Source organism: Castor canadensis, chromosome 6 (genome assembly GCF_047511655.1).
Source record: "Castor canadensis chromosome 6, mCasCan1.hap1v2, whole genome shotgun sequence".
Classification (NCBI taxonomy): Eukaryota; Metazoa; Chordata; class Mammalia; order Rodentia; family Castoridae; genus Castor; species Castor canadensis.
The window spans coordinates 17816228-17836707 of record NC_133391.1 but is presented as its reverse complement, the minus strand read 5'-3'; the positions used below and the strand labels follow the sequence as shown (position 1 = coordinate 17836707).

The 20480-nt window shown below is 38.6% G+C and overlaps 1 protein-coding gene across 7 annotated transcripts in view; it reads right to left on the bottom strand.

Annotated features, from left to right (window-relative positions):
• Positions 1-20480, bottom strand: part of Itpr2 (inositol 1,4,5-trisphosphate receptor type 2) — an 842075-nt gene that overhangs the window by 764838 nt on the left and 56757 nt on the right. For 6 of the 7 annotated variants that reach the window (XM_074075818.1, XM_074075817.1, XM_074075816.1 and 3 more), the window contains 7 exons: positions 18596-18711; positions 17796-17882; positions 15541-15699; positions 10440-10538; positions 10069-10152; positions 9632-9778; positions 6046-6141 (listed from right to left, as the gene is read on the bottom strand). In XM_074075818.1, the coding sequence (XP_073931919.1) occupies positions 6046-6141; positions 9632-9778; positions 10069-10152; positions 10440-10538; positions 15541-15699; positions 17796-17882; positions 18596-18711 (788 nt within the window). Of the gene's footprint in view, positions 1-6045; positions 6142-9631; positions 9779-10068; positions 10153-10439; positions 10539-14562; positions 14619-15540; positions 15700-17795; positions 17883-18595; positions 18712-20480 lie in introns of those variants that run through there. The other variant, XM_074075821.1, reaches the window with a different exon arrangement.

Genomic DNA, 20480 nt, shown 5'->3' with positions numbered 1-20480 from the left:
TTTCTCAAGCCCCAACCCTTAAAAGTTAATGTTCTTTGGGCTCCATCTTCAAACATCTCACCTCTCACACCTCCTGATGACCTTGTCTGTGCTGATAAGAAACAGTCTACTTTGTCAGTCCTTGCCCAATCCCCAAAGTTCTAGAAATTGGGAGCCCTGTGCCTACTAGACATTTTCACCTGGACATTTTATAGGCACTTCTAATTAAATCAAAATTAAATTAATTATTTCCCTCATCAACTTGGCACCTCTTCCCTTTCCTCCAAATGGGTGAGTGACATGCCAGTTCTCCAAAGCTGAAATTCTCTCCTTAATCTCTGCCATTCAGTGGATTAACATGTCAATGGTTTTGCCTACTGAAAATGTCATCACCCTTCCCCTCATCATTACCAATGCTGCACCCGTGGTTCAAGTCCCCACCATTCCACAAATGCATCATCCTTCTGTCTCCTATGTGCCTTCCTGCCTCTCCTTCCATCTCTTCTACTCACTTCACAAAGGCTCCCAGGCAGCACCATCCACTAGAACTCAGCCCTGATTGATGGAAAAGTCCTCACCTGTGCTATCCTGAATGGGTGATTATTAAGCAAATCGAAATGTGGTTCTATTGCTTACTTTTAATAATACTAACTTTAACAGCCGACATGTGGCAGTGTAAACACAAGCTTCTTTATAAAATTCCTCTGACTTTAAAGATACAACATATTCTCCTTAATTTCACAGATATGCTCTGAACATTTCCGATCTTATCACTCCTCCCACCTTAGAGCACCACTTCCAAACTCACACATTCTATGCATAAGCATACAATACCAGTGCAGATGAATAGAGTGTGTGACACCACACTCCTCCCTGCTCGTGTACAGCTGAACTCACTTACCTGAACACCCTGTCTCCTCCCTCCACCTACTCATCCACCATGCAGCGCCTCCTGAAGCATCCTCAGCATTCCTTGTACCTCCTGGTCCCTCTGACAAATGAGTGCTATACTGTGCCGCCTTCCTGTGACATGCCACTATCTATATTGTGTCACACAACTACCACCAGCACTTGGTGAGACTGACGTTTAGTGATGCCATTGGTTCCTACCAAAGGTTTCAAATAGCTCATTAATTCTGACATCTAGGTACCATGGATAAACTGCTTCAAACTTCATTCCTATTACTAATTTCAGCAAATACAAATTCTCATTCAAAACCTGCCTTTTTTTCAGTACTAGGGATCAAATTCAGGGTCCCGCTGCACGTACTCTGAGATTTAAGCCATGTCCCCAGTCCTTTTGTTTGTATTTTGTTTTCGAAATATGGTCTTGTTAACTATGCCTGGGATGGTCTTAAACTTGGCATCCTATAGGACTGCATCAAACTAAAGATCTTCTGTACAGCAAAGGAAACAGTCACCAAACTCAAGAGACAGCTCACAGAATGGGAGAAAATCTTTGCCAGCTACTCATCCAATAAGGGACTAATATCCACAATCTTCAGGGAACTCAAAAAATCTCAGCCCCCAAAGAATCAAAACCCTGAAAAAATGGGTACATGAATTAAACAGGGAATTCTCAAAGGTGTTCAACTTCCCTGGTTACATAAGAGATGCAAGTCAAAACAACAGATTTCATCTCACCCCAGTTAGAATGGCCATAATTAAGGGTAATAACAACAACAAATGCGGGCAAGGATGTGACAAACAGGAACACAATACACTGCTGGTGGGACTGCAGATTAGTACAACCACTATGGAAAGCAGTATGGAGCGTCCTCAAAAAACTAAAGATAGAACTGCATATGATCCAGTGATACCGCTCCTGGGCATCTACCCAAAGGAATGTAAGTCAGGATACAACAGAGACACCTGTACACCAATGTTCATCGTAGCACTATTCATAATAGCCAAATTTTAGAAACAACCCAGGTGCCCTACAATTGATGAATGGATTGAGAAATTGTGATACTTATACACAATGCAGTATTAGCCATAAGGAATAAAGACTTGTGGTTTGAAGGTAAATGGATGCAATTGGAGGACATCATGTTAAATGAAGTAAGCCAGGATCAAAACACAAAAGCTGCATGTTTTCTCTCATATGTGGAAGATAAATCCAATGATAAACATGTAAACAAAAACAAACATGATCATATACAAACGCAGATGCAGAACATGTCTGTAACAGTAGAACTACTCTATGGAACTTGGGGTAAGAGGGAAAAGAAAAGTAAATGATAAAGTATCAGTAATATCACATAACATAATATGTGAAGGTAGAGGATATAAGGATATGTATTGAAAGATGTTGAAAATGGGGGGGCAGATAACATGGTAAGGGAGAGTAATGGAATGGTTTAATGGACCAAAGTAAAGTGCATCCATAGTGGGTATACACTGAGACACCCCTTTGAACATCAACTTAAATATTAATAACAAAAACCAGGACTGTAAAATAGATGCAGTGGAAGGGGGGGCACTAGTAGGAAGGCGGAGGGCAAAGGAAAGAGATTAAGGCAGGGTATATGGTAGATGGATTCATATACCTATATGAAGCAGAACTAAGAAACCTCTTGCAATTGCTTTAAGTGGGGTGGCGAGAGGGCTGAGGGGGAGAGACAATGGGGGCAATGTAATGTACAATATAAGGCTAATCAGAATTGTCACTACAATTCCCTGAACCCCCTCCCCCATACAGTGAATATATCCTAATAAAAAAATTACTTAAAAAGAAAGTCTTGCCATCTTAACTCCTCTGTCTTCTACATAGCTGGGACCACAGGCATGAACCGCCACACCTACCTCTCTGTTCAAAATCTTAAAGCAAAAGGAACTGTTACTCAATAATCCCTTTCACAACCCCTTCCTGGAGCTTTTACATGGCACATGTAAGATCTAGACTCTCCACATCCCTGCCTGTGTCTCCTTGACAACTTCTATAGGGTTATCTTCTTCATTCCCTTCCAATCGGTGTCTATTACTGTCTTTGAGAACCAGGAAAAAGTTAACCCTATTTGAGAACCTTCTTCAACTAATCTCACTCTGACTTAATGCCACCAACACACATAACTAGACCTGTCTGATCCTGCTGGTGTTCATGGTCATTCATTATATGCTGTATTCTTAACCAGGAAGAAATTCTCTGTTCTCCTTCCTGTACCTGCAGCACTGTTCACCCCAAGGAGTGTTTGTCAGGCATAGACACATGTATTAAACATCCTATGTGATCTTAATGGTGATGCTTTCTGTTTTCATGGGTTCCAAAACTCAGTATTCCCAACTCCTGCATTTTCAGCATCAAAATATCTTGTTTTTTAAAAGAGTATCTAGATACTAAAGGAAAAAACTAAAATATTGAGACAAACAAAAACCAGGGAGCTTTTTCCTACCTAAGAGGAGGTGTATAGGCTGCTAAAACAAGCAATGCTAGGAAGTTACAGCTCAAATGGTGTATCTCCCCATGCTGCCTTGCTGACAAGAATAAGTTTTTAAATGAAAGACCCAGCATTTTTAAAGCAAAGCAATGATAGTCTAAGTGACTATCAGAGAGGCTTACCACCTGCTTCCCAACTGGGTTATCTTCTTCATTCTTTTTTATCAAGTAACAGGGACTAGTCACCATGATCTGACCATACCTCAAGACTCTTTCATATCAGGAGGACAAGCACCCTAGGACACAAGTTTGCCAGGAACTTGTCTGAACTTAGTTGATGTATAAAATGTAACCCCAACTTATAAACTAATATTTCCAAGCTATGATGTCTACCTTGATGTTAGAATACTATGCAGAAGCACCTGTTCTGATACTAGTTAAAATCAATAGAAATGGATCCTAAGCTTTCATTTTTCTCATGTGTATTTAATGCTTAATTTTCCTTTTCCTACCTTTGCTATAAAAAAGATGTTATCCAAAGAAATAAAGGTCAAAGGGAAGGTCCAAATACACTGACTTCTTCATGGACAAAGTAGCACTTGGTATTTAAAGCCCTGTTCTTTAGAGACAGATGAACAGATGGTCCTTCCCATCTGTTTCAGGGAATGAAGTGTTTTCCATTTCCCTGTTTTTAATTAATTGATATGTGTATATATATATATACTGAGGCCTTGGATCTTCACCAAAGTTGAGGTATAATTTAATTCTTAATAATCTAATCATTTGAATGTAACAAATGATACTAGTTCTAACTGCAGTAATAATAATTACAAACATCGTATCAGTCTTCTACAAAATGTCAGTAGCTACAGAAGCCATTAGCAGGTGAGTGTGGGAAACAAGCCACTAACATAGGCTCCAAGGGACTTCGATCCTAGTGAGGCTTTCCTAAGCCTTAAACAAGGTTCCCTAACTTCTCAAAAGAGTTACTTACAGCATTTCTGGTATAAATGGCCCATGAACTGCAAAGCCTTATTCCGTTTAGTTGAGCAGTAAATAGTGGGCCAGGTATTTACGAAAACAAGAATAATCCCTGTTCAGCCCATAATAAAATTAATCATGCTGACATCAGTTCCTGGCGCTTACCTTAAGCCACACACTGTGCCTAGCACTCTACTGCATGTAAGGCTCTTAGAAAATTAACTCAATACTTGATTATCCTCATTTTCGAAAGAAAGGAAGTGGAGCTGAGAGAGATTAATTGGCTCAAATAGTCTTCCAAATGCCTCTCACGCACAAACCCCGAAATTCCTTTCTTCCCATCGCTGAGATTGGCTTCTTTACATTACTCACTTAAAACATGGTAATTAATGCTTTCTCAGGGCCAGGAATGCTCAGGTGTCCGCACCCTGGTGATGTGGGAAATCGTCCCTTCCTCAGAAAGCATACAGTCTATAGGCAGACGGTCACTAAAACACATGCCCAAGCTGGATGATGACTGCTGTGAAGACTGTGGGAGAGGGGAAGAGTGGGGGGATTGGTGAAACACTAGCCCATAGGGAGGAGGGGTGGAGGGGGGAAGGAGGTGGAATTGGCTCCTAGTGTATGACACATGGTCACATTTATGGAACCTGGAAGACCCTCCTGCTCCAGCACCTGTCCCTGTCCCTCATCAGTGCTCCAACCCCACTTCCTTCCTTACCCTTCCTCACATGCAAAGCCAGAATTTACATAAGAAATAGTACAAAGTGTAAGACCAAATTCTGGTTCAGAGTCTCAAAGGAAATTCTAAATTAAAAAAGCAGAAACAGTAGAGGAGAGCAAGACGAACAGATTTTTTTTCACAATCTAAAAAAATTGTTTCTAAGTGATTTTTAAATTAGATAACCAAACTTTAAGCCATTTCTAAGACTTTTTTTGTGGTACTTGGGGTGGAACTCAGGGCTTCATGCTAGCTAAGCAGGAGCTCTACCACTTGATCCCCTCCACCAGCCCTTTTCTGTATGGGTATTCTCAAGAAGGGCCTCAGGAACTCTTTGCCGGGCTGGCTGCAAACTGTGAGTCTCCTGATCTCTGCCTCCTGAGTAGTTAGGATTACAGTCATGAGCCACGGGCACCCAGCTCATTTCTAAGACTTTTTGATTTATTTCTACCCACCCTTTATTATACCTAATTGTCAATGTGCTTTTAGTAGAAAAAGAAAGTCCTTAATATGGTTCTACCATTTTTTATTGACAGCTTCAGTTCAGTGTATCAGGAAGAAGACCCCTTCCTCTCTAGTGGTTTGAATGATAAAACTGCCACTAATGGAAGAGTGACTAATGAATACATAATGGGCACTATCTGAGCTACAAGCATCAACAATGAGCAGATAGTGTCTCTAATGCAGACATCCTGAGAGAGTGAAGTGGAATGATTTAGACCATATCATATACACATGAGAACTGATGTCCCAGGCCACTTGACCTTATAGGAAATCCACTGCAGAGTTTTGTTACTGTTGTTGTGGCTTTGATTTTTAAAACTCTCTGACTAACACCTACACTTTAAAATAATCTATATGGCAGACGAGAACATTACAGGCAATAATTAAATTTCTGTAACAGTTATACAATGTCTTTTGAAGAAACCAGTTACCTAGTTCACTACTTCAGAGTCAGAGGCATAAAAGCACTGTATCCAAGTCTTACCTCTGCAGCTAGATAGTTCCCAGTTGCAAGATGCTTAAATCTGAACAAGCTGTTCCATTGTCCTGCACCCCCACGGCATGGGTCATGATGAACCACCTATAGACAAAGAGTAATGACAATAATGGCAAAATGGTATTCATGTCCCAGGAAACAAATGACAACAGTATACACAGAGTGCCTCTTGTATTTGACCTGTCAAACCTAGCATGTTTCCTTGAGGCCACAATGTGGCAGAAGAAAATTCCCCATGAGTGAGCAGGAGACATGTAAAACTTTATGTATTCATGATGCTCATGCCTTCCACCTGCAAATACTGCCTCACCCCAAAAGGCATGTTTCTGAGGCCAAAACCAGATATCCTGTGGGATTTCCCTATTTCTTATTTGAATATTCATTCAAAAGATGGTAATAAGAATCTACAATGTGCAGATACTCATTGTGATGTTTAATCCAGATTGTCAATTTGGTTTGATTAAGAAATATCAAGGACATTAGCAAAGCACATTTGTGAGTTTGTCTGTGAGGGCATTTCCAGATACAATTAGATCATGAAAGATTTGACCTGGATTGGGAGTGTGGCTCAAGCAGTTGAGCGCCTGCTTTGCAAGCATGAAGCCTGAGTTCAAACCTCTGCCCCACCAAAAAGAAAAGCAAAAAGATCTGGTATAATCAATGGATGAATCCCTTGATGGATTAGTGATGTGATGGCACTGATGGAAGGTGATGGAAGGTAGGAGTTGGAGCTCAGTAGGTCACCGGGAGTGTATTCTTGGGAGCTATATCTTGTCCTAGCCCTTTCTGGGATCCCCTTTTCTCAGCTTTCTGGCCACCATGAAATGAATTTATCTGCTCCACTATGCCCTCCAGCCATGGTGAACTGAACCCTCTAAAAACATAAACCAAAATAAACCCTTCCTCCTTTAAGTTGCTTTTCTCAGGTTTGGTCACAGGGATGCAAAAGCCCTTCAAGACAATAAATAGGACAAGGAACATCCATCAATATAATAAAGGCTACATTTTGCAAACTCAAAAAAAAAACAAAGAAGACAATAGGGATAGGGCACCCTGAATACAGCTTTCATTCTATAGAGAAGAGACAATCAGCAAACAAAGAAATAAGTAAGATCAGAAACTGCCAGGAAGGAGACAAACAAGTGCTTGGTGCAGTAACTAGGTAAGGCTGCCATAGATATGGCAATCCACATGGGTCACTTAGACATAGCACGTAAATAAAAACCAGAGCTCGAGAATGAGACAGCCATGCAGAGGCTGGAAAAACCATTCCAAATGCTTCATCCTTGGCTTGTGCTGTGCACACTGTGTACAAATACCCCTCAAAACTGGCCTTGCCCCAGGTGCTGAGCCTCTACACTCCACTGGATATGAAAGCAGAAAGTATGTCACTATTGAGTATGACGGGGCATGGTGCAGGAATAGAGATCAGGGTCTACATCGTCATCGCAGTGTTTGAGGATCAGTTCTTCCAATTACTATGGCATGATCACAAGTAATTTAACATATTCAGACCTGGTTTCTTCATGTATAAAATGGAGTCAACTGACAGAATTGCTATGAAGACTGAAGGAGGAGGAGGGTGAAGAAAGAAGTGAAGGAGTAAGGGGGAGGTGGAGGGTGAAGAAGAAGGAAGAGGAAGAGAAGAAGAGAAAGAGAAAGGAGGAGGGCGGAAAAGAAGGAAGAGAAAGAGGAGGAGAAAGAGAAGGAACAGAAGGGGGTAGAGAAGGAGAAGGAAGAAGAGAAGAGAAGGAGGACAAGGTTCAGAAAGGAAGAGGAGGAGGAGGTAAAAAGTGGAGAAAAAGGAAGAGGAAGAGGAGAAAGAGGTGGAGACGGAGAAAAAAATCACTATGGAGAGGAAAGATTAAAAGAAGTAAAAACATTTCAAAACTATTAAATAACATATTCACTTTTCATTCTGACTGCTCCATGTATTACAGCATTTCCAACTACATATTTGACGGAAAGGATTTCAGTGCAGTGGCACAGTTACAGCAAAAAATATCAAAGTAAATATGTAAGTGGCATTTCAAAATTCCTTTAACAAGTTTAGAACTAAATATTAAATAGGCAGAGAACTCACTATTTCATTACTGAAGTTTTTAAGCAATTTCACATTATTTCTATACTGATTTCAGTTTTTGGAACACAGTTATGATTCAACTGTACATTTTTTTTCAGGTTGCCTTTTTCTCTTCAGCCGCACCCTACTGCATGAGGCAGCATGACAGGGCAGGTTTCACACAGCCTCATCTCTGCTGGCTTTGGTGGTAATGTGAATGCCAGAGGACAAATATATCTTATCAGATTTTATTTCTGAACCGTATTATATAACCATATATTTTATATATATATATAATCAATAATATATTATATAACCATATTATATTATGTAACTATTTTATTTCTGAACCATATTATAGCTTTGAAAATGCTTTTTGTTAAATTTATAAATAAGGCTTTGTTTATTTGCAAAGACATTATACTTCTTCATTTTCTATGTTTCAAGTATCTTTAATTTGCCTTGTTACACCCTACTTTAATTATGGCTACTTCCCTCTATTTTTTATCATGTGCAAAAAAGCATGTTTTGTTATTACTTCTTCTGGCAGTTAGTATTTCAGGTATCACATTTATCTTTGCTTTTTCATTTTCCTGTACTTGTGCAAGATATCTTCTGATCCTGCCCTACCTCCTCTCCTACCTCTCTCCAGGGTGAGAACAGATTTGCAAAGATAGACGTAAATGTTACACCTTCCCCAGTAGTCATTTACATGTTGAAACACACATAACCTTATTATAAAACATTCTTCTTCTAGTTCTTTTTATTCAAATTAGAGCATTATATTAATTTTCAACCAGGACAACTTATAAATTTCATCCTGATATTATCAGAAGTGTTCTAAAACAGACGCCTTAAAAGGGAGAATGATGGGTCTGAATCAGCTGAGAACCACTGCTACATGCCTATATATTAAGTCAAGATGCAATTCATCAGCTCTTGCTTGTTCATATGAATTATGTATGTATTATCTCCCCTACTGTATGGAAAGGTCATTTAAAGCATTTTCTTACTTACTTTACCATACTGCCACATTTAATGAATACTCTGTAAAGGGTGAAGTATTCAACTATGTGTCTCTAGATCCTAATAGAAATGGTGACCCCAGTCTCTTCAGTGACTGTACACATCCATTTCTGTCTCCACTCATGGTGCTGTCACAGTGGGTCACCTGCTCCTGCCTAACCCTCATCACTTCTAATCTGATCAATGCTTAATCCTTGGCCTGTTCTATGCACACCGTGCCTTTTAAAAAGTAAAATAAGATATAATTAAATGTGCATGTGTATGTGTGTATATGAAAGAGAGACAGAGATAAGAGAGACAGAGAGACAGACCTAGTACTATCCTTTCTAATTGATCATAGCAATGAAAGGGTACAAATTAGTTCTCAAAAATTATATTGTGTGATGGGTATACCACAAATGATGACTATAACAGTAAAACTAATAGCCTTGTGGATCTTATATTTTTTATCTAAATATTTATTAAAAGCAAAAAAAATGTGCACACCTCTACTTCCCAGAGAGCCTTAGAGCTGGTAGCAGACGTTGCTGACTGACGCAGGGTTGTACGAAGGAAGATGTGCTGTTTTTTCTCATATTCGTCACAAGTCAGAAACTTCTCTTGTTCTGCATGAAACAGTCTAACAACATCACCCTAGAGAAACAGGTCGAGAACATTTCCAACAACCATCTGAACAAACAATGAAAAGCAAGAGTCTCTTTTCATTTTGGCCCTTCTGCCAGCCACTTGGCTTTTAATGATTACTTAAATATTGCGCAATCCTGGAGGGAGGGACTGTTTTAGTCAGAGTGGGAATTAAGGTTTGTAGGTTTGTGGCCACACTGTAAATTATGAACACTGGTGAATGCAGAGGTTTTGCATCCAGAATTGTAGTAAAACTATCTTCATTTCCTCCAGTAAACATCCCTGTAGCACATACTTACTCCTTTCAATACATCCTCTCGATAGGAACTAAATTTCATGAACAAAGTGATTTTCCAGCTAGTGTTGCAATTAACAGCATTCACCTGTTAATGAAGAAATACTAAGAGTTATAAGACTAAAGATTTCATTCTATACTAGAAATTATTACTTACACAAGAAAAAGGAAAAAAAGACAATTTTGGACAATGAAATAAGTCCAAAGAATATAAGAATATCTTCTAAAGACAATTCAAAAATAGCGAATAGGTATCTACATGTGCTTTAGGAGTATTAATTAGCATACCTGGGATGATGCTCACAAAACCAGGAAACTAACTGACCTCTCTCCTCCCTCTCCCTCTCTCTCTTACGCCTGTCCTCTGGAGCTTACCTCCTTACAGCCTGGGTTGTCCAGGAGCTCTATGTTGCTGGCATGGAGAGGCTGCCCTGCATTCACAGGCATCAGAACCACTTTATCTCCCACGACAATCTAGGAATCAGAGATAAATACAACTGAGACTGCACAGATATTTGAAGTAACAGAACTCTGTCACCACCCTGACACCTCGCCCTTTTATCCACACAAATTTCAGTTCAATTCTTTTCTCCTTGAGGTAAAATATCCCGAATAAATGAACATGCATGTGCCTGCCTATCAGGCTGGATTCATGAAGCTAGTGCAGATCTTTCTCTTATTAGTCTCCCATGTTAGCTCGAGCTTTCTTGAAGCCCATAAGTGGACCATTTTCACACACACACACACACACACACACACACACACACACACACAAGATCTTATGATACAAGCACAGCAGAAACAGTCAACATATCTGCCACAGTGAAACCAATCTACCTAAAGTCAGAATCATTTCAAAGGAAAGCAGAAAACATGACACATTTGTGCTGCCTTGCCAATTAGAGACATATCTGGGAAGTTGATCTTGCCATGATCTCGGTAATTATTAAACATGCTAATGTCATCTGGATTCAGGAAATACAGAAACATATACAAACTTGTAAAAATATGGTTTTGTTTGGGCCCTGGGAATCTGATTCCCTCTTAAACATCCAAAATTAATATTGCTCTATGACCCTAATGTTAATTTTTAAGTAAAAACTGAAATTGATCCTGGGAAAAGTGCTTGAGAGGTTAAGTATAAGTTACTCTTTATTTATGCTGTCATTCAATGTCTGTTAAATCTTCAAATATTTTTTATTATTTTTAGACAGCTCTCACTAAGTTGCCCAGGTCAAAATTGTGATCCTGCTGCTTCAACCTACCAAGTACCTGGAATTATCTTCAAATATTTTTATTCATAATTTAAACTGTTGAAAGGTATCCTTTCTTAATGATAATAATGAACAGTTTAATTTTAGTTATTAAAGTTACTTGCATTGCTAAACTTCCTTAGATGTATTTTTGTAGTGCCAACACTCTAAATTAATAGAATTGCTCATCACCTCAGAAGTGGAAATTAAAGCCTTCTCTCTGCATCTTTCATCCCAATTAAATATTAGATGAGATTAGTTTGATATATAAATGAAAAACAAATCAGGACTCAGAACTCCTCCATGCCTCTTAAACTAAACCAAAACTTGAAGAAACGTAATTTATTTTCAGTGTCAAGTAACCTTACATGGATTACAGGAGTCCACAGTCGTATATGGTATTGTTTGCACAAAGTATATCTGGAGATTCAGACGTGATAGAGAAGCCTCACAGAATTCATCACCCTACCTTTCAAACTGGTAATAAGCCAGAAGATGTGACTCACAAAGACTCACCACAGCTTACCTAAGCACAGGTAATGAAAGAACATGAAGAAACAGCGTGAAGTAAAATGATGGAGGGAAGAGCAGATACTGTGTAATATTAAAGAACTCTCCCCAATAGTTAACCATGGGGGAAGGGAGTAGGGGAACTGGGCAGAAGGAAAGGGGCAGAAGAGATTTTTACAATCTTTGTATTGTTTTCTACCTTTGAACCATGACTGGTACCTCTGAAAAGATAAATCATAATTGAAAAGCAATGAAAATCAATATGGCTTAAACATATTTCCAATTCCCTCCTTCCTTAAAAAAAAAAAATGTCACTGAAGCTATTTTCCATGACATCAAGACATCCTTAAGTCACAGAGCCACATGTGGACCCAAGTATTCAACCACACTATAAACTAGTGGGAGCTTGACACATTTTACTAGGGCTATACCTGTTTGTCCAACTTCTTAAACAGCATTTGACTAACTTTTTCATTCTCATCAATAATGTACAAATATTAACCAAGAAGTTTCTTTAAAAATAATATATTTTTAGTTCTTCCAACTAAATACATTTAGTTGCAACTACATTTGCTGCTCTAAGTCTTCTATCTTACTATCATTCTCTGAGCCAATTCATATGCTATATTTACTTCAAAACACCACACATTAAAGTTTCAATATTTTTAAGATAACAGCCACATAGCCAAAATGTTTTTTAGTGCCTATGAGACAGCTTCCAAAGGTTACAAGAACAGTATGCTTAAGTAGAATCAAGCATTAATTCATGAAAAATTTCCAGGCCCTCAGTCTTATTCTTGACAATGGTTACCTTGACTTACCACAATAAATAAAACTTATAGATGGAATGGACAAGATGCCAATCATGTGAAACTAAGAGCACAGCAAGAGGTGCCAGGACGAAAACAAAGGTGTGTAAGAAATGGTTCCTATTCCCAGGGAACTCAGACCTAAAATTAGAAGATCTGACAAATGTGAAACTTGAGAGTGTAGTTCAGGGCGATTCACTGAGGGAGTTGAGGCATCCATTCTGAGAAGCTGTGCATTTGGTACATAATTTAAGGGTGAAGTTGTTTTACATCATATTCACTGATCTCATCAGCCATCACATTCAGTAGTGCACAAATATCTGTTTTTTAAAAATTAGAATTCTAAAAGAACTTCCGTTGGTTCTGTGTAACAGGGATTTTGCTGAAAGTAAAGAGCAATATAATACTATTTTCAGATTTGAGAGCAACACAGGCCATGGTAAAAAGAACAGCACAGTAGGACTCAAACGCCAGGTGGACTCTGCTAGAATTTCCAGGCATATAGCTTCTCTAAAAATAACAAAATTTGCTTTCTAAGCAAAAAGAGTCTCTCTCTCAAGAGTTGAAATTGTCCCTTGATTTAAAAAAAAACCTTTTCGTACTTCTAAATCTACTATAGTGCTAAAGAAACCTTGTCTTCTTAGATCAAAACTGAAAATGAAAAATTATTCAATCATAAGAAGATAAATGAAAATGAAATATTTATGCTCTCTGCTCATGGTTGTCCCCAGTTATTTTCTATCAGTTCAACAGGAAGCAACGTCTTTCTGCACAGCTGAAGGTCAAGAGAACCATGAATCTATTTATTCTCCGAGCCACACATCCCATAATTCTCTAACACATACTGTAAAGATGTATGGAGTGGTCGAAACCATTAATTTTGTGGACATGCACACCTCTCTCCCCAGACTCTCATCCACCTCATTCTTGCATTTGATTTGGGTCAAAGAACATCTTATTGAATACATACAACCTAAACGATAACTTAATTGCTAAATAGTAAACTATTATTACTAAAGTCCTCTAAACATTGCAATTTCCTCTTCTTCATTTAATAATGCTGTTAAAAAAAATCAGTAACAATTTAACCACTTTCTATGAAGTAACAGCATTTGCAACTGCCTTCAACAAAATACTTAAAAATGCTACCTATTTCTAAGGAAGGAAATGAGAGTTACAATACAGCTACCTTTGTGACCTATATAAAGCAGTGGGTATGGTAGACTTCCTCAGCAGCCTTAACCACACACAGAAGCTACACAGAGTGAGCAAAACCAGTGAGATCTTTCAGCAACACAGCAACATAGAAGGTTGTTTTCAGCCATGCCAGATGGAGCATATCTAGAAAAGGACAACTTCTGTGCTTCACTTAACAATTACACTGTCCATTTTTACCAGGATGGTGTGTCTGGGTGGGAGGTTTTATTTTGTTTTGTTTTGTTTTCCCCAGGATGACTGAGTATTTGAAATAGTTCATTACATTCAACTCTCTGTGTTTGCTGCAAAGTGCTTGGAAAGCAGGAAAAGAAAAATACGTCAAGAGAATGGATTAAGATGCACAGCTAATCTAAAGGTCTCAATTTACCCAATCATTTCATCTGTACTGTATTCTTTTAGAGTCTGAGCTTGTTTTGCTTGTTTTGGTGTTTAATCTTCATGGACCACCATGACAGGGAATTGGGGTGGAGAGAGCATTACAAAAAAGGATATCAAAGGTGTGAGTCCTTCACAAACTGCATAATCACTCCCAGAATACATTGAGAGTTGATTGTAATTAACTACATACTAAAATTAAAATATGTATCATGCTCATAGCACACATCACTGGATATCAAAAGAAAAAAAGTACAACTTAATTTTTTAAGGGATCCAACACAAGACTGTATGTTACACTTTCCTGCATGCCATGCTTATCCCAAACCTTACCTAAGGAAGATCCACCTGATAATTTTTATACCAAGTTAACTCATGAAGCGTGCATCCTGTGGGATGGAATTTATATTTTAAAATTCACTGGAAAAATAGATTCACTGTTAAAAAAGACATATCTAAGATAAGAAATACCCAAAACGTATTGCTGATTGAAAAAACTATCAGAAAGATTATACTTTTATATTACTTTGGATTCATGATGCTAGTTTTTTTAATCTCAAGCATTCATTGCCTGGCCCAATATTCATAAAAGTTCTAATTATGAAAGTTATTCAGTGCTTGGTGTCAACCAGCATTTTTTACTGAGCATTGTCACACAACACTTTATTCATTACATACAAAAATATCTAACTATTGAGCCTATGGGATCATTTGACAGATTTTTTTTCTCTACTCAATAAAATAGCAGAAAATATTTCACCAATTCCTAAAATCTGCATGACAATATACACATAATCCACAACTTTTGTAAGTGTACCTGTCATCAGTGGGTAGGTGCCAAGCCTGCCGCTCCTCATACACTGCACCTCTATTACAACATGCAGACTGAGAAGCTGGCCATAACCCAGGGGTAGACACCGCCATGATTCATGGTGCTACTCTTATAAACTCAAAGGGTTAGACACCATTTCCTACACACAGCTCTTTTCCTTGCAACCACGTTCCCCCTGATTAGGCAAGGAAGTAAATTCTGCCTCCTTCAACAAGGATTAGCCAACATTACAATTGCTTGAGTTCTTTCACACAATCTCTAGCTGAAAGATGACTTTAAATTAATCTTAATTCTGATTTTTATGACTTCTGAGTACAAACCATGCCATAAATAAGTGTACTTAGCACAGTAAAGACATTAACATGTAAGTAATGAAGTGAAACCTGTATTTCATTTCTTTGCACTTTCTGAATTCTCTCACTTAAGGATTATATTCCTTATAAATGCACCATTTCCCTCCTAATTTTATATTTACATACATTGTCACCCTCACTTCTCAGCTTCCAGAAGGGATGAATATAAAACCAAGACCCTTCATTTCCTGCAGCATCCAAAGACACACGCATGGCATTCTTCTCCAGTAAAGCAGGCAACCTCTTGTTTACAGTAAGGTATTTGTTGCTTTTTATATGCAGCAGCTGTAGGGAAAAGACATGCATTATGTTTATTACTTGATTTCTACTGTTAATTTCACTTAGATGTTCATAAATGCATCATACGTCCCCAAGTCACAGGGCTTGCAGTGGAAATGGAATGAAGGACCTGTGTTCAGACTTCACAACCACCACATCTCCAAGTTGACTTTCTTTAGGTTCCTCCTCACCCCAACACCAATTCTGCTCCATAATAAAGTGAACACGTGAGGAAAATTAGGCAGGGGACACTAATTATTTTCATCAACTGATAAAATAGAATAACAGAATAAAACCAGACCTTCCAGAGAAGACCTGGAGGTTCCTCTAAGTCACATCCTTTCCCAATGCCAGCATAGCCACAAAAGGAGAACATACTCAACAAGAACCAAGAAACGACAATCATCTACCAACCTACTTGGTATCATGAACCACCCCTGCCCATGGAGGCCCTAGCTCTAATTCTGTGATGAGGTGGGCTGCCTGCCTATCCTAAATGCACACCACAACTTTTGAAAGGATGCTGACCCCTTTTCATAGATGAGTGCAGGAGCACTGTTCCTCACCAAGCCTTTGTCTATGGATTCTATGGGCAAATTTTTCCCAAAATGTGACTGTACTGAGTAGGAAAACCAAAACAAAATAGGCTTTCCATCTATTATCAATTTCAATCATTAAAAAAGAAAAAGGTCATTTCAGTACACATAGGGAGAAGTCATCTTAAAATAAAAAGCAATTCTTTAATTGTCAAAAATCAGCCTTTTGCAAAGTTCGCCCTCGAGCCCATGGCTCTCACTTTACTGCAAAGCACTGAACACCTTTGAGACTCTGCTCCTCTGGCTCCTGCACATTGAAGCCCATGCTCAGTCACCATCTGAGCAGGCAAACATTTGTACTTCAAATCCTTGGCAAGGAGCATAAGCTCTAACGCTGCATTTAGCTGTAATCAAAACCTGATAAGAGAAACTGTTTCTGGAGGATAGTCCAAGAGGTGTGCTGTCCATGCACACAGACTGTGTCACACCACCATTAGATTAAGTCACACATCGGGAAGCTGCAGACCCCAAGTCTCTTATCTCGTTCCTGCTTTCCCTGCATTGTGGCACTTTGCCATTAGCCAATGACAAAATATCAGGAAATATTATTTTTATAAGTACCTCATTGTGGCATTTACTATAAGGACGTTAAGGCTATTGTCTACTGTATTAAACAGTGTCCTCTTTATGAACACTCAGGAGAAACACTTCCCTGCTCTTGTTTCTGGGAACAGCTGTGCTTCTAGACCTCTGCTTTGCTCCATGCTCTGGCCTTCCTGTGCCTATACAGAAGCAGGCCCTTGCTTCATGGCTCCACAGCCTAAGAAGCCTTCAGGTAATGTTCACCTGACTTTACCGCATGGCTTCTATGAACATGTCTTTCCCCTAACCTCAGCTTACTCATCCAACCGTTCCTTTCTCCTTGACCCAATCGCTTTATTATTTGTCTTTTATCTTGTTATGTGGTACATATTTTGGAAAATGCCTTACATTCTTTGTGGAACAAGGTGGGACAGCCCAGATAAACTGGAATGAGCACACTAACTGAAATGGAAGACCTATAAACAAAAGGGTGGTTTGCTTCCAAAAGGACAATTTGAAAACTTTCCAATACCAAACAGAAAGTAAAGTTCCCAGTGTCAAACACTAGTGTCATTAATCCAAAAGACTACTGCTTATCAGTCTTTAGAAGAAATTCTTTCCCTGCCTTCCTCTTTTTGATGTAGTAACTTATGCAGGCATCCAGATAACATCACTTCTTTATGTGTGTGCATCAGACTTCTACTTCTTTTCTTCCTCAGTACTGGGGATTGGACCCAAGGTCTTACACATGCTCAGCAGGAGTTCTACCACTGAACTATACCCCCAAATCCAAGACTTATTCATAAATGTATAAAATTGTGCACTGGTTATCAACTGAGTAAGTCATAACAAATATAATTTCCACTGTAGAACAAACTATATTCTTTCAAAATTTTCCTACAGCTTGGCATTCCAACCAATATGGACAATTTGGCATGTCTCCTGTAACATATTTACATGTTTTAAGAGAAAATAGAGACTTACTTGTATAACATTACTGTATTTCACAATTTCCCCCAACAGCTTCTTATTCTCTGATTCATTTTGTTTCTGCTCCAGTTCTGCAGCATGCTATAAAATCATCAAATACTCAGTGTAGAGATATCATGAACACAGTACAGTAACTGACAAGGAAGTGAACAGTTTTATACAGATACAACTACAAATAAAACAGACTGGAGTGTGGAGAGGGAGGGAGAAGGGAGCAATAATGAAATAATTTCACAGTTCATGCCGGAACACAACCAAAAATGTCTTCAGTCAAATTTATGTCAGAATTCAGAAAAGAATTGTCACTCGGTCTTATAAAACTTCTCTAAGAAAGAATGCAAACCCAACGGGATAGCAGGTGAATTGCAAAAGTCTGAAAGTATAGTTTCCAATTCTGAAAGTAACAGGAATTTTAATGATGCAAAATTAAGTTCTGTCAAATTCACATTCAACCAAACCATAAAAAATAGTCTTTACGTTATTTTTTCTAAGTCTTTCAGGAAAAATAATTTAAGTAGTATGTCAAATGAAATATGACTGGATTAAATATTCCTATTTGATGTGAAATTTTTAGTCTGGCACACCCTAGAAAACAGCAGCAGGAATGTGCTGGTACATGCCAGGAAGTTAAGTGGTCACACCCCACGACCTAAAACTCCCTTCCACTTTGCAGCATGTTGTGTCTACTGAGATCCCTGTGTATTAGCAAAAACACGAAGCTAGAAAGCCATGAGTACTTTGTTTGTCATTTCTGCTTGTGATCCAAAAGCAAGGCCAAGGGCAGCTGGCCTTACCTGCAGCTTCTTCAGCAAGGCGGCCTCTGTGTGGTTCCCTTGTTTGGCTTGTTTGGCTTTCCAATACTGCTTCTGGGCAGAATAACGATTCATAGGGCACACCTTGAAAAGGCAGTCTAGGACAAACACAAAGAAACCCTGTAACTAAGGCTACCAGCACTTCACAGCCATCCCATGCAGTCTTTGTGTGGGAATCTTGAATCTGAGCATAAGGACACACAAAAGCCATGCAAGCCCATTCTCCTGCTAACCCATAATTCACTCTGTAACATCCTTCTCAAACAATTCTTGTTTAAAGAACTCAGCTACAATCTCCTTCATCACTAAAGTTTGTTAAAGAATACTGTAGCCAGTGTAATTGTGATATTATCAGGCATTTCTTCATTGTAATGGGGACATGGTCTCCCAGTGAATGGAATGAGATTAGTTTTTTATCTGACCTTGCACATTTAATACTATTCATGGTCAGCATTACCCACAAAATGAGTCAGGAAATAAAAACAATCAGAGCTAACTAATGCCATTCCTCAAGTTTCCAAACCCCTAGGGTAAATATGGCATGGAAATATGAGAGACAATGTGATATAGTGAAAAATAAAGCAAAGCAAAACAACAACAACTATTCCAAAAGTTTAGTTCTGGCTCTATTCCTAAATATCAAGATAGGAAGTCACAGCAGAGTTCTATAGTGGTATCTCTAAAGCAGAAAGCAGAGTATATATGTCCTTTTCATGAAAAACAGAACTCACAATTCCTTTACATGCGAGGATTCTGTATCACGGAAAGGACTTCAACCTAGAATAACAGTCAGTCTAGTGTTTGATGATAAGAGAATACAGAACATCTAAATATTATTTTCATTTTTCTCACAAAGATGCATTAATTCACATAACAAATGTACTCTACTTTGATTAATGTGGTTATGTTTAGAATCAGCCTCATTTTTCAAATATGTATCACAAAAATGAAATTCAGTCCACTCAAATATCCATTTAGTCACATTGTTGTCTATTACAACAACAAAAATGATCAAGAAACGTGAATGCAGAATTTTTAAAGCTTTTAGAACAAACAGAAGAAACAATGACTTCTTTTCTACACTCTGTAATTGTAGACACAAATTCTATGGCTTGGTCTTCCTGCTCCCTCACCAGGGTACAGAAAACTGATTCATAACTTCTAACTTAAAAATACTGGAATGAATGAGTAAACAAGTTATATGCAGCAGAGAACAAATGCGGTCTAACAGCCAAAAGTAGGCTGAGAGGCCATCATAGAGCAATACAGGAGCCGCCACCTGGCACGTCACATGTAAACCAAACACATACGAGCCCTAGAAAACAGCAAAGAGAATTACACAAAGTTGTGAAGCACAGGTATAAAGGTTGTTCACAAACACTGACTAAAGAATACTCCTGGTTTAACACAGTGGATTATTTTGATTTCTGGTTTCAGGCAAGTGACAAAACTCTACATTGTTTTTGTGCAGGAAAACACAAATCAATGTTGAAGTAGAACTGAACCCTGTAATCTATAGTATGCATTTCTGAATTCATTCACATATGAAAAGACAAAAACTGTGTCCCTCTCCATTGTTACAGATTCCTAACGAAGCTCATTCAGAAATGGTCCTATGACAGAGAAAGTATGGTTTCTAAATTGTAGACCACCTCAATAGCATTCCTAATTAGTGGTATCTTTGGGTAGCTTTCAAAACCACTGTCCTGGTCATGCAGTTAGGGCTACTGTGAAGTACTGGCCAACAATTCAGCCAAACACATTTACTGTAATCCCCTGCAGGAGTCTCGCCCTGAGCTGCTGGGTGTTATGACTCAGACCTCATCCTCAGAAAGCCCACACCCAAGGTTTCATAGTGGAGCTCTGG